Source organism: Hydra vulgaris, chromosome 02, assembly GCF_038396675.1.
Source record: "Hydra vulgaris chromosome 02, alternate assembly HydraT2T_AEP".
Classification (NCBI taxonomy): Eukaryota; Metazoa; Cnidaria; class Hydrozoa; order Anthoathecata; family Hydridae; genus Hydra; species Hydra vulgaris.
The window spans coordinates 52,708,929-52,725,325 of NC_088921.1; the positions used below are offsets into that span (position 1 = coordinate 52,708,929).

Below are 16,397 nucleotides of genomic sequence, written 5' to 3' on the forward strand. Positions count from 1 at the left end.
ACTGAAATAACAACTTTAGTTATATTGATATGCATTCATTATTTAGTTATATAAAGTAGTAGAAATTGAAAATACTACTTTAAATATACTACTACTTTATATATAAAGTAGTAGAATATCACTTAACAAAAATATTTTTCATTTAACACTGTGTTTGACCAATAAAGACTCATCAGAAAATTGATGAAACACAGTGTTAAATGACATATTAAACTTTTCTAATTGACATATTAAATTCTTATTTTAATATCTTGTTAATTAAAACATACAGATTAAAGTGATATAATTTTTTAAATCTAATTCTAATTAAATAGCGTTTAACTTATTAAAAAACTTATAAATCTTCTTAAAATAAATTGGACAAAATTTAACGACCACTTTCAAATCTTTAAGTTGCACTTATTAAAAATACATTATTTTTTTTAACTGTCTTAATTGCTTATTAAGTTGGCTATAAAATAAAATGTCGAAACCTGAGTTTCGATATCAAATAAACATTTATTTTTTGAGTTGCAATAAGGATATAAAAATATTGCAAAAATGCGTGCAAAGATCGAAGAAAAAGACAGATACGTGGCTCTTGTATTAAAAGAAGAAGGCTATAGCATCAGACAAATAGCAGAAAAGCTCGGAAGGTCTCATTCTTGCATTATTAACATATTTCAACGATACAAAAAGACCCGGTCAATTAATGATCGTCATAGGACTGGACGCAATAAAATTTCAAATGACCGTGATGTTCGCTCGTTAGTTAGATTAATGAAAGAAAACAGACAAGCATCATCTACAGACTTGTCTACAAAATGGACACTGTCAAATGGTCTGAAAGCAAGCCCTAGAACTGTGCGAAGGGTCCTCCACAATTTAAATTATTTATGGCGTGCTGCTGCAAAAAAACCACGCTTAAATAAAAAACAAAAATTTGCCAGGAAAGAGTGGTGCAAACTGCATAAAAATTGGTCAACAGATCAGTGGAGCCGTGTGGTCTTTAGTGATGAAATGAACGTTGAGGTAGACAACAGAAAAGGTCGCATAATGTTGCGTAGACTTCCAAGCTAACGGTTTGATGAATCATGCATTTTGAAACAAACAAAACAAGGCAGTCGTTCAATAGGCATTTGGGCCTGTATGAGTGCCTGTGGAGTTGGCGTTTTTCATTTATTCGATGGTAGACTCAACAAAGAAAGGTACATCGAAATTTTGGAAAACTTGCTTATTCCTAGCATTGATTTATGGCAGTTGCAAGATGGATTTATTTTCCAGCAATATAATGCGCCGTGTCATAAAGCGCATGTTGTTAGCGATTGGTTCAATTCTAATAAAATTCAAGTGCCTCCATGGCCTGCCAATAGTCCAGACTTGAATCCAATAGAGAATTTATGGTCGTGGCTTGATCACAAGCTTGGTAAAGAACAACTTTACAATTTGGAAGATTTGAAATCTTCTATCTCTCATCATTTGAAAAATGTGCCTGATGAAGTAATCAAAACTTTAATGAATTCAATGCCAGAACAAGTACAAGAGTGCTTGAAAACAAATGGAGGAGCAACACGTTTCTAAATTATTTTTTTATTGCTTTTTGAAATATTATTGAAACTGGTCTTAAAATTTTGTCCAATTTTTTTTCCCATTTATATTTTTTACCAGTCAGTTTTTTAATTTTTTAACATTATTTTGTAAAAAAATTATAAATTCTTTTATAATAAATATAAAATACAATAAAAATTCTTTTAAAAATGTTTTTCTTTTTTTGATACCTTTTACCAAAATAAATTTATACTAAGGTTAAAAATAAATTTTGAAAAAAAAACGAGTGGTTTTTAATTTTTGGCCACCGCTGTATATATATATATATATATATATATATATATATATATATATATATATATATATATATATATATATATATATATATATATATATATACAACCCTTGGAATTAGGAAAATTGATGTCAGCAATAATTTACTAACAACAATCGTTTAGAGGTCAGAAAAATTTTATAACAAGGTCTTACCATAAAACATTGAAATCATCAGCGTATAAAAACTATTTAAAAAACAAACTAAAATTACAGTGGAACAAGTTCTGATGTTACAAAAATGTATATGTATATGTATATATATATATATACAAACATACGTATATATACATTTGCCAAGCTCTTTTGACATCCTAAATCCATATGGGTATTTTTGCAAAAAGAAGAAAAAACAAAAAATAATGAAAAAACTTATAGATTTCCTAACCCAAACCTACAGTTGCTCAAGCCTTCCTGGGAAGCGCATGCAGTCACACGCCTTGTACATCCACACTTAAAGTAATTTTTTTAAACAACTTGACCACATTTTATAGCAAGCGTTTTAAGAATTTGCGGCAAAATAAAGCTATAAGAAACTAGAGAATAAATCAGCAATACTCAAAGAAAAGAACCGAAGATATACGAAAAAGACCATCTAAATAAGCTAAAAAAAATTTATTAATAAAAAAAAAGAAAATTGTTGTCAAAAAAATAATATACCTAAATATCTACTGTTTTTGTTTTCTTAATTTTAGAGCGTTTGTTATTTTCCACTACCAAAATTGATACAAATCGAGGAAAAAAAGTAGATAAGAACATAACGAAAATAAAAATATTTTTTTATATGCGTTTTTTTGCAACTTTTTTCAGTCAGTATATAAAAGAGGTACTTTATAAATTGCGCTAGAAACACGGACAAAATTTGTTATTTAAATGTCTTTGCTAAACTTTACAGTTTTTATCAATGCACAGGAAAAGGCAAGAAAACTAATTGCTATTTATTTGTGAAAAAAAAATTTTTTTTTCAACAAGTTTTTCATATAAAAAAAATGAAACAATGCTGCAAAATTTTGTGGGCTAGTGCATTGTTAATTTACTAAACTTTCTTAACAAAAATTTTAGGAGCTTGTTAAAAACTTTTGCTTAAGTTTTTAAATACATTTTTTTAAAAAGAGCAATCATTATGTTCATTATCTCTAGTAATTTGTATTAGCATTGGAAGTTGGGCAATATAAAGGAAACAATTTCATACATGCATCAAATGTGGTAAATACATTTATTAAAGAAACTATGTTATTCTTTTATTTAACTTATTCCGTCATTAACAAAATTTATTATTTAAATAATGTTTTTTACAAATAAATATTAATTTATTCTACTATTTTCCTATTATATGAGTATTGAGAAAAAACGTCAAATATAGCTAAAACTTTTTTAAAAGCAAAAAGACATAAAAAACACGTAAAAAAGACGTAAAAACGAATAAAAGTAATAAACAAATAAATGTAAGAAAAAAAATTAACAAAATTTTTTATAGTTCTTGCGTACATAGCAATTTAGCTTCTTAATTATTTGTACTTATAAAAATCGTTAATAAATTGCATATCAAAACTTTCAACTGTTGTTAAATCGTTATAAAAGATGTTTTTTAAACATTAACTCTAAAAAAAAGAATACAAAAGTTGTATAAAAATTTTATGAAAAATTTTTATTATTTAATTTACTCATTTTAATTATTATTTTTTCTAGTTTATTTAATCAAACTTGATATTTCATTACAATTTTGTTTCCTTATTTAAAAATTGCTTGTTTTTTTTCTTAGTAAATAAGGTTAGCTTTTTGCCGCAATTATATAAATGCTTTATAAGTTAAAAGATGCAAACTGCCGTGGTCAATTAGCTTAAAATTTACTTTAAACATGGACCAATAAGGCATGCAACCGCATGCGCTTCACGGGAAGGCTTTGGTCGCTGTAACAACAATTTGCATGTTCTCCCAATATTAGTCAATGTATATACTGAACTACTCACAACTCCCTAAATGAGTATGACATCAGCAGGGTTAGCCTAAAGTTTCTTAACAAATATTCCTTAAAAACAAATTTTAATTTATTTTAGTGTAAGAAATTAATAAAAACAACAAATTTCAAGGTTTTTCCCAAAAAATACAGGTAACCTAGTTTATGGAATTACAAATACATTTCAATCAAATACAAACTTAAAAATTTTTTAATCAAATACAATACAAATGAAAATACACCAACTTATTATCACCTATTATCACCAAATACAAATACGTATTTGACCCCAAACCTGGACATCAGAGTCTTGATTTAAGTATGTTTTTATATTTGTATTTATATACACATACATGTAACAAAACTAACCATTAAGAGATAAATTTATTGCTTCAAGCAGATTTCCTTCTGCAGCATATGAATTGTATCCTAATCCTTTGGGAAGCTTCTCTCCTTTGCTGTGCATTAACTGTTGTTGGCAATCTACATAATGCAAATACCCATTGAACGATCTTTTTAAGTCCAATATAACATTTTTCAAGTTATCTTGCTTTTCTGATTGGAGTATAATTTTATAAAAATCTTTGCAAAGCCGACCATCTGCACTATACATAAACTCATTGTGCTTTTCTTTTGGAAACTCATCTAAAAAAAAACATTTTTTATGCATTAGGGTTTCTCAAACAGGATCCCAGGATATCATTTTACTGGGAAAATTTTTTGGGATATTATTTGAAAGTTACAGTGGGACATTCCGGGATAACTAACATTTTCCTGTAGATATCTTTTGTCTTGAATAACACTAACTTTTTTACCAGGTATTAATTTTTCTAAAATTTTAAAATTCTTTTTTCTTATTATTATAGAATAAGATTAAAATTTTTCTTGATTTTAAATGACAAAAGTTGTTGGTTTTGTTTTGTTTTTAATATTTAAAAATAATTAAAAAATAATTAAAAAATTTTTTTTGCTGTATTATATTATTGAAAACTTTTTATTATCTGTATTAAATATTTGTAATAAGGGTGCATAAGTTTATACTATGCTAGAATTATTTTAAACTATGCTTTTTTTTTGTTGGAAATGTGTTGTATCTAATTTACTATTCATTTATCTATTTATGATTCAAAATAACTACACCATATTGATATTAAGTCTATTGAAAGCGTGACAATATTTTTGTAAAGAAAAATCTGGCCATGTGCAGTGTTGGCCACGTGCAAAAAGTGTGATGTAAAAATAATGTGCAAAGGATTTTCTACAAAGCTACTTGTTTGTCATTAAAAAAACTCACACAAAGAATTGGATTTAAATATAAAGTGTTTACATGAAAACACTGAATTAGCAATTGGAAATGTGCAAAGAAAAAATCATAATACTTGTTAAACAGTAGACTATTAGAATATTTTGTCAAAGTTAGCAACAAAGGCTTCTTTTTAAATACCAAAACAAAAGTTGAACTGTTTATCCTTTTTAAGGCAATTTTTTAATTCAATAAATAACTTAAATTAGTGTGCTTTATAAATTTGTATTAAAAACGGCTTGTTTTTTATTATATCTAAATTGTAATTTTAGATCAAATAAAATAAAAATGCCACAACCCCAAGAAATCCCAGGGTATAGAACACCGGGAATCCGGGATTTACAAGAAATGAGAAACCTTAGCATGCATAAATACCCTTGAAAAATTTTTATTTTTTAAACTATTAAAAAAACAAACCAAAAATTCTAATACTATTACAGACCTTATTATGAGATTTTATTGCATAAAAAAAATGTGTAACGCTAATAAATGTAACTTTAAAAGAGCTTTAATATTTACATTGTTAAAAGTTAAATTGTATCAGCATATTTTAAAATACCATGTAATTAAATTAAATTTTTAAACCGTGTTAAAAATCATTCAAACTAATATAACAAACATTACTGATGAAATCTAAATTCGGTATTTGAAAAAGATTATATTTCTTTATAATTTATTTCTTAAAAAAATTTTATACTTAACATAATCTTTTGTTTGTTTGTCACAATTTATTTATTCATTTTGTTTTTTATGTATTTAATGTAACATTTTAAATAAAGATTATAAACAAATTATAGATAGATTTTATCAGTTACCAGTAAGATATTTGTAAATGTAATTTATTATGTTCATAAATAAATTACGTCAAAAGAACTTACACTTTACACAATATTGAATTAATAAGAAACAAAAAAAATATAATACATTTACAAAAAGAATTCTCTTAAACAAAAACACTTCTCCTTTTTTATAAATAAAAAAAGTTTTTTATTTGCTTTCAGTTATTATCAATGATGATAAGAAAAAAATTTCTTTAACAAATATCCCAAAGCTATTTTATATTCCTTTGAAACTAAAGTTTACATTCTACGTTTTATTATTTTACATTCCTTCAAAACTAAAATAAACGTTTTAAAATTATATTTAATTTAAAGTCTTTTAATTTTAAAAAAAAAATCTATAAAATAATTTCTTTCTTTAAAAAATTCACAGTAGCGGTTAAATGCTTTTTTTTACAACCTAGTATTTTCTGAATAAATGTCATATAAATGATATTAGAAGATAATTTAAATATTCCAAAATAAAAAGGTTTTCGCTTAACGTAAAACTACTGAACGCATACGCAAATACACAATTACCGTACGCAAATACACAAATTGCCATTTTGCAAATTGCCATTTCACACACATAAAATGCGAGCTGCGTAATGCTTTTTAACAAGGCCTGCGATTGCTTAAATGTCTTTAGCAGAAGTTGAGCATTAATCATGCATAATATATGTATAATATAAGATGAGTTTTTAAAATTTTTTAACAAGATAACTTTAAAAAAAAATTTAACTGTTATAAGTCTTATTTGCTTCAACTGTTTTGTTCTATATCTAGAAATCAATAATATTAAAAAAAAACTTTGTTGCTTAATCATGGGTTTGAACCCACGGATTTGTTTGGAAGTGGACAGCACACTTAACTACTGAGCTATTGAAGTATATTTCATTTTAAAAAAAAAAAAACATTTTATTAAGTTTCATACTAATTGTAATGATTCAACATTTTTCAAGCATGTACTCTATATAAGTGTAACGATATTGCGTAGCATATTTTTTCAAAGAGAGAGTTAAGTGGAATTTAATTGGAGTTAATTGGTTCTCTGGAAAACAAAATTCCTGTTATTGAACTTCAATTTTTAAAGTCACAGAAGAATAATATTGATTCAAAAAGTGCTATGCAAAGAGGTTTGGTTGATAAAAGCATTATTATAAAAAAAGAATTATCAAAGAAAGCAGAACAAAGCAAAGAGTTAGAATGAAGACTGTACAGTATTCTGATGAATTATCTTAACATATGGAGTTAGAATCAAATAATGATTACAAAAACAATATTTATTCACCAAAATAAACAATCTTTAAGCTAAGTACCTTAAATGCAAATGATATTACTTTGTCAGCATTAAGATTTGGTATAAGAGAAACATTAAAAGCAGCCAAGGATACAGTTTTTTCTTAAAATAACACTCCTGATACAAGTCTTCCTCTGGATCATGAAAAAATTGAAAGATCAAAGCAAAGAGTAACAGGGGCCTTTAAAGAGATGCATAAGAATGAAGTTAAAGTAAAGGATATACAATGTAAAATCTCAGATGGCAGAAAAGACTTAATATGTTGTATATGGTGAGGATGGCAAATATCACTAATGTGAGATCAAAGAAGATCATCATTGTTTCTGTTTTGAGCCTGGTGGAAGATATTTATTTCACATTGTAAATAACTGAATGGAGAGAGGAGGTCGAGCACCTGCTGAACATGATTGGATGACAACACAAGAGGTTGAAAATCAATTAGTTGTAATTGGGGCATACTCAATCAACCTTAATACCTTTTTATTTCATTAAAATATAAAACTTTTATTATTTAAATGTTGTTAAGTTCACTAAAAATGAAAAACAATAGATCGGAAGGACGTTCAGTATTTAGAGAAGAAACGAGGATTCAAACTAAGTTGAATTATTTGTGACTTGTATCAGGAATATTATCTTGTACCAACGAGTTGCACCTTAAGCATTTAATGATAGCTTTGGATGGAAAAGCCTAATCTGACAACAGATTAGCAGGTTACATTGGAATACTTATTAACAAAATAACATTTTTTCCTATTTTGAAATACATCCTTTTGCATGATATTGCTGTAGATCTAATTCATCTTGAGAAGGAAGTTATAGATTCCTTATCTACAGATCAGTAGTTCTTGTACAAAATGTAAATGCAGTAGTAGCAGATCCTTTCTTAATGTTTTAAAGGAAACTCAAACTGGCCCACACAATTATGCTAGATGGTTGAATGTCACAAATAGTCTACTTTAAATCTGGCGCTCTGAGCATGGATTAAAAAATAAATATCTAAAAAATTTGAAACTACCAGCAGATTTAATCATGGGAGTTTATTCAGTTATTTAGTTTGAATTTAGAGTGATATTCTTAGTTTAGTAAATAAATAATGAATACTAAGTTATAATTTTTTTTTTAATAACTATAATTTACTTCATATAGTAATACTTTAATGCACAATAATTTATACATTTATTTATTTTAGACAAATAATAGGTAGTTTGGTGGTCATATCCTTAAACAGAAAAAACCAGATTAAAAACCAGAAGAAATTTGTTCAAGATATTGTACTACCGTATGTCTACTCATGTGTTTGAAATACACACAGTGAATGTATTCTTCAGACAATGTTGTGTAGTTCAGATAAACAAGAAAGGAGAATTGCAGTGTTGAAAATCATTGATATAAGAAAAAATAAAGAAATAGGTGACAGAAAATGTTGAAATAAAAAAATACAGATGATAAATAATAAAGCAATCTGATAGATTTAGTTAATATAATAGTATATAAGAAACAGCAGAGATCAGTAAACCAGTCCACACTTGTCATTTAATGAAGCAAGACATAATACAATGAATTGACAATCCAATAATTGTAGCAAATATTCCTGTTCATAGTCAATCTATTGAATGCATTGTGAAAAAGGTCATCAGGGCTTCAATGTTGGTTTATGGGGCTGATAGAAGAGATGGCTTATTAAGGGCTACAATAGCCTATAGAGAACTGATGCATGAGTGCCATTCAAGGAAAGATTTGCTGAAAGTGTTAAACTTAACAATACTTAAACTTTATTTCAAAATTAAACCTTTTGTTTTGCGTTAACAATATATTTTAAAGATTTTAATAATAAATATTGACTAAAAGTATAGACTAAATATTTTAAAGACTAAAGAGTAATGTCGTAGTTTATGGTCTAATTTTAATGCCATAGAATAACTTGAGTTAAAGACTTAATTAAATTATTTTACTTTTTTGATTTGTTTTAATTTTATAGGACTATTTTGATTATATAGTATCAAAAAAGTTTGCAAAACCACATACAGACGATTTATTTATGATTAAACCAATATTTTTAAGTTTCAAAATTAACTGACTAAACATTAAATGTAAAAGGAAAGTATTGCATCTCAGCATCAATGGGTGTTTGTAATGAAGTCTTTTTTTACTGCAGTAATTTATGCTTAACCCTGCATCGCGGGGTAAAGCATAAATTGTGATGATGTTTATCTGACGGGATAAACTAGGTATTGGTGCTGAATCTCTTTGAAACTCCGATAATAATAAACGCGATTCTGAGAAGTTTATTACCACCACTACATAAATTATGATTACACAAAAATGCAGTATGGAGTAGGCATAAATCACGGGGTAAAGCATGAATGGTGATGATACTTATCTGATGGGATAAACTAGGTATTGGTGCTGAGCCTCTTTAAAACGCCGGTAATAATATACGCTATTCTGAGGAGAAGTTTATTACCACCATTACATCAGGCTTGATCGGGAAGAGGGAGCGATCGCTCTTAATTATTGACCACAGAAATAATATTTAGTTGCGAAAATTTGGCCAGATTTTTTTGTCATTTTGAGAACATTTTAAAAACAAAAAAAAAGCGCAATAAAGATTAATTGGACCGATGAGAGACAATTAGAAAAAAAAAAACAACTAGGAAAACAAAATAAATTTGAACGCGAAAAAACTTAAAGCAAAATAAATTATGTTTAGAGCAAATATTTTTGAAACATTGCTTTTTTATAATTTTTTTATAAAATTAAGTGACATTTTTATATAAAGTGCTTAATAAGGAAACAAATATTCTTTTATTTATCAAAGAGTATAATGAAAATTTTATTTATATACTCGTGTTTTATATCCAGTGCTGGATTAAGGAGGGTTGGGGTAAGAGGGGGTTAAAGCCCCAGGCCCCGCAATGTAAGGGGCCCCAAAATAGTCAAGAAGTCCTTTCTTTTAGTCATTTTTACGCTGTGGCACATAAAAAAAGGTCTCCAAAATAAAAATAGCCCCAGCCCCGAAAAGTCCAACATGATTCTAATAAAACTAACACTAATTTTAGTTTTATTGAAGATAAATTATTTTATAAATAAAAAAGTTAATTTTTTTAATAACTATTTTATGCATAGTTAGAAAAGTTTAACATATTTGAAACAATTCTTCTTAGTAAGATGAACAAGTGAAATAATTAAATCATTGAGTTGCTGTAGAAATTAAATTAACTAGATAAAAATCAACTAAAAAGGTTAAAAATACTTTATGAAGAGGAAACAGAACTGCATCACAATACCACTGATGATGTTTAGTGAGTGGGTTTTTTAATCTAATTAGTATTTAAAACAGGAAAAACTAATTTTAAGTTTAAGTATAACGCATTTGTAAGAATGGAGGAGGGAGGGGAGGGAGGGGTAGGGGGTCTGAATTTACACTGAAAGTTTCAATATTTATCAGTTACTAGTATATTTTTTTTTTTAGAATTGAGAAACAATTTTTTTTTTGATAAGTAAAAATTAATAAATAGAAGGGGGGGAGGGTGGCTTAATGAGCTTATGGTGAATGGGAAAATTTTTTAATTAATAAACATCCACCTCAACCACTTCTATTAAGTACTCGAGAGTACATAATATATATATATATATATATATATATATATATATATATATATATATATATATATATATATATACATAAATATAATATAAAATATATATATATTTGTGTTCTGTTGTGACCTCAGACGCGGTGTTTGTTCATCTGCGAGTTACTTTGTATGCATGTTTGTGTTTAGTAACCAGAAACTTTGTGTGTTTATTTCATAATTAGTTTTATTAACTTTGATGATTATTAATAATTTCATTGAAAACGCAATTATTGTTGAAAGTCTTTTTGTTTACAAAATAAATCGTAAAGATTACATTAGAATAAAAAACAGATACACAAGATTACATTTACATAAAAAATACATACTTTTTAAATAGAATATACTAATAAATAAAATATACTAAAAAATAAGAACATACTAAAAAATAAGAATATACTAATAAAATATATAATATATAATAAACTTTCAAAATTTTGACAATTTAAAACATTTATTTTTGTAAACAAATAATAATAGTTTAAAAGATTTATGGCTTTGCAGATGTGGCTCCGAGAATGAGCGACAAAATAATAGTTCGTTTGATAATATATTCTAGTATTGTGGTTTATCCTCTTCCAGCTAATTGCCATGCAGAGGCCACATTACCAAGGCCCTCAAAGACAAGTTAAGCTCCTAAAGACCGACCGAGAGTAAGGTGAGTTTGGGAAGAATGAAGATATGTTAGAGTAAAAGACAGAAGTAGTCAAGTTAGAAAGATAGCATAGACAAAGTGGACAGGATTGCACAAGATGGTAGAAGGTGCAATACGTACTGTTAATTAGATCACCTAATTAATGTACGCCAACAAAGACTGAAGTTCACTTGATAAGAACACTTTCTCAACTTTCTATGTTGTTCAGGGCTTGTTTGATAATATATTCTTAAAACAATTTATGCTAGAAGCCTCAAAACTTATCATATCTCGAATAATACAATTTTTAAAACATTTTAAAATACTCTAGAACTTTATTTCACTTAGTCAGATTATTTTTTGAACCAATAGAATTAGTTTGTTCGTAGATTTGGCAGGTTTTTAGATTTCCCAAATATTCTTTTCATTCTATCGCACCAAGATGTTTTTGAGAACATTCAAGTTTTATGTATATATGTAAAACAAAAATTTTTTGTTATACGAACATACATAAACTTAAATGTTCTCAAAACGGCTAAAAAATCTGGCCAGTTTTTTGCAACTAAATACTATTTCTGTGGTCAGTATTTGAGAGCAATCGCTCCCGCTTCCCGACCAAACCTGCTAGATAAATTATGATTACACAAAAGTTATAATGTTTTTTCTTCATCTTATACCTCCTATATATATATAGTATATATATATATATATATATATATATATATATATATATATATATATATATATATATATATATATATATATATATATATATATATATATATATATATATATATATATATATATATATATATATATATATATATATATAAATATATATATATATCCCTCAGAATTAGGGTTGGGATTCGCAATGCCAACCTAAATTTGATTAAAGGCAGCAAAAAATTGCCGATCTTATTTCTATGTTTTATTGTAAAACCTTTGTGTCAAACTTTTCTACTGATCTTATACCAATCTCTAATAGTTTAATTTCTGCAAAAAATTGCTTCAGTTTTGCTAACTTGGAGGGCTATATATATATATATATATATATATATATATATATATATATATATATATATATATATATATATATATATATATATATATATATATATATATATATATATATATATATATATATATATATATATATATATATATAGCCCTCCAAGTTAGCAAAACTGAAGCAATTTTTTGCAGAAATTAAACTATTAGAGATTGGTATAAGATCAGTAGAAAAAGTTTGACACAAAGGTTTATATATATATAGCCCTCCATAAAACATATAATATATATATATATATATATATATATATATATATATATATATATATATATATATATATATATATATATATATATATATATATATATATATACAGATATATATATATACACACACACAGTATTGGCCATTAATAACAATCCATCATGTTATTTTAGTATTAATGTAAGTTTGAAATTAAACATTTTATTAACTAAAAGTGATTTTTTCTTAATTTTTCTTTTTTTTTTTTCTTTTTATTGAAATAAATCAAATAATCACAATTTAAATTTATTATAAAATAATAAAAATTAAAAAAATTAAAAACATTTGTACCACAAAAAAAATGTGGCTAAAATAAACAAACCACAAAAACAAAATTAACAAACCTTAATAAAAAAACACTATTAAAACATACAAAAAAAAATTAGTATTTTAATTACAATCCTTTTGCTTTTAAGCACTCATTGATATGTTTTGGCATGGAGTTCACTAAATTCACTGAATAGTGTTCCAAAAGAGTAATCTCTTTTGGAACACTATTCAGTAGTTTTTTACTTATTCTTTCAGCTGATCCAGATTTTTTATTTCAAATTTATCAAGATTGTGGTTTAACCCAGACTCAATTTCTCTATGTAATTGAGATCAGGACTATTGACGGGCTAAGAAATGGTTTTAATGTTGTTTTCTTTAAACAATTGCTTGCAAATCCTAGCAGTGCAAAGCATTATCTTGTTTGAAGATTCCCATGTCTTTTGGAAAAATGTCAATAGAAGGCATTAAATATTTATCCAATATATCTAAATATCTTTGAGAATCAAGCCTTCCATCAAATATTTTTAAACAACCAACACCTTCATAGTTTATGCAGGCCCGGATGCATATACTACCACTACTATGTTTTGTTCTATACATAGAACAATTTGGGTCCATTTTTTCATGTAATCATCTTTTCAGAAATACTTCGCTTTTTCTTAAATCAACCTCAAGGTTTATTTCATCTTTGAAAAGAACGTTGTGCCACATGCTCATAGACCAAATTTTATGAGCTAGACACCAGTTTTTTCTTGTTTTCTGATGTTTTATCAATAGATTTTTGTAGTACTCTTCTAATTGTTTAAGCACTAGCAACAATTCATTATAATAATTTAACATTTTGTTATATTATCAATAATTTTTACAGTCAATTTCATTGTTTTATTGCTGAAATATTGTAATTAATTAGATACTTATTTTTCTATTTCATTTTACACAAACTTTTAAATTCTTGATAACAATTTAAATAAAAATTCTCAAATAATTATAAATAGTTTGCAAATAAGTGCAAAGTTTTAATCAAAGGCAAATGAAATTTTTAAGGAAGTTTGAAATAATAGTGGATTGTTAATTATGGCCATAATAAATATTTTAGATTATGAGATATGTCAAAAAAAAAAAAAAAACGCAATATAATTAGCACATCAAATAATATTTTTATGAATATCTATATTCATCTGAAAGAAAATGCTCATCAATATACATTTTTTATATTTAATAAGAGTCAAACAATCATTGATTTAATATCAACCAAAGTCCAATGATATAAAAAAAAACATGATAATTATTATTAATGGCCAATCCTATATATATAAATATATATATATATATATATATATATATATATATATATATATATATATATATATATATATATATATATATATATATATATATATATATATATATTAGGCCACTGCCAGGAGTAAGATTTAATAAGAGACACCCTGGAAAATGTTTTTATGTTATAAATAAAAAAATTCCAATAAATATAAATTTAAAAAAATTAATGACTATTTAGGGATTTGAGTTCAAATTAATATTGAATCATCTGTTTTAGGGATGAGGGGCGCTAGGAATTTTGGTAAACAAATAGTCTCATAATTAGAATTCCGAAGTCATAATTAAAACACTTTAAGCTGGATTACAGAATTTATGTTTTCATTTTACACTATTTCTAATGTAATATTAAATAAATATGTATGTATATATATATATATATATATATATATATATATATATATATATATATATATATATATATATATATATATATGTATATATATATATATATATATGTATATATATATAATGTGTGTGTGTATATAATATATATACACACACACATTTTATATATATATAATACATATATAATATCTATATATATACAATTATTAGGTAACCAAAAAAGTTCGTGCGGTTTTTGGTAATTGAATTGTTTTTAGCATTTTTTACAACACCCACATCGCACAAGGCAAGTAGCTTTGTTGCGTAATAGAACGCGTGTGTCACGCGCAGTTGCTGCATATATAGTGTAGGCTTGTAACGAGCTTACAGGAAAGGTTTTGTGTAAAGAAAGGATGGCAACCCAACCAACGATTATTCGATCTTGCTTACTTTACGAGTTCAAACTTGGAAGGAATGCAACACAAGCGGCCAAAAACATCTGCACAGCATTTGGAGAAGGTACAGTAAGTGAACGCACAGCACAGAAGTGGTTTCAGCGATTCTCTTCGGGAGATGAGTTCATTGAAGACCTGCCGCGTTCTGGACGCCCATTGTTGGTTGATGAGGATGAACTGAAGGACACTGTCGAGTCTGACTCCAGCCAAACTTGCCAAGAACTTGCAGTGAGGTTTGCTGTGAGTGTTGAAACCATCCGCCTGCATCTGCATGCGATTGGGAAAGCGTGGAAGCTGGTGTGGTGCATTACGAGCTGCTCCCAACAGGCCAAACCATTACTGGACTGGTCTACTCAGCACAGCTGCAACGAGTTCACGACCTGTTGCTTGTAAAGCAGCCTGCACTGGTGCACAGGAGAGGAGTTCTGTTTCTCCACGACAACGCGAGACCGCACACCGCTCGCGTGACTCAGGACAAGCCTTAAAGCCTTGGTTGGGAGAGTTTGCCTCATCCACCATACTCGCCAGACCTCTCCCCTACTGATTTCCATTTTTTCCTTTCCCTGGGAAATCATTTAAAAGGACAGCAGTTCCGAGACCAGGATGCGGTTGAAATGGAGTTGAAAGCTTTTATAGACTCAAAGGACCGAGAATTTTTTAGAAGCGGAATAAATAAGCTTGTTTTACGTTAGGAAAATGTTTTAGATGCTAATGGTGACTATTTTGATGAATAAATGTACTTACTTTTGTCGTTTTGTGTGTTTTTATTATATACGGAAAAACCGCACGAACTTTTTTGGTTACCTGATATATATATAATATATATATATATATATATATATATATATATATATATATATATATATATATATATATATATATATATATATATATATATATATATAAAATATATATACACACACACTTGAAGGGAAATGCCTAAAATAATAAATAACCTAAGAACTCGTTATAAAAGCAAGAGGTATACTGGTTTGCCATCAGAGCTTCCAATAAGCGATCTTCCAACCTACAGACAAGTGATTCAATATTCATATTTTATTTGTAAGAATATGTATGAAGTAACAAGTATTAGTTCTCCAGAGATAATTTCAAAAGTGACAAATGAGTTGATCAGTCTGTGGAGTAGAGTAAATCCTAAGCTTCCTTTGATCCACGAGAAGT

At 26.9% G+C, this 16,397-nt stretch overlaps 1 protein-coding gene across 2 annotated transcripts in view; it reads right to left on the reverse strand.

Moving 5' to 3' along the window:
• LOC100197913 (GATOR1 complex protein DEPDC5) overlaps positions 1–16,397 on the reverse strand; it is a 112,057-nt gene that overhangs the window by 86,852 nt on the left and 8,808 nt on the right. For both annotated transcript variants that reach the window (XM_065791346.1, XM_065791345.1), the window contains exon 4: positions 4,187–4,462. In XM_065791346.1, coding sequence (XP_065647418.1) covers positions 4,187–4,462 — 276 coding nt within the window. The remainder of the gene's footprint in view (positions 1–4,186; positions 4,463–16,397) is intronic.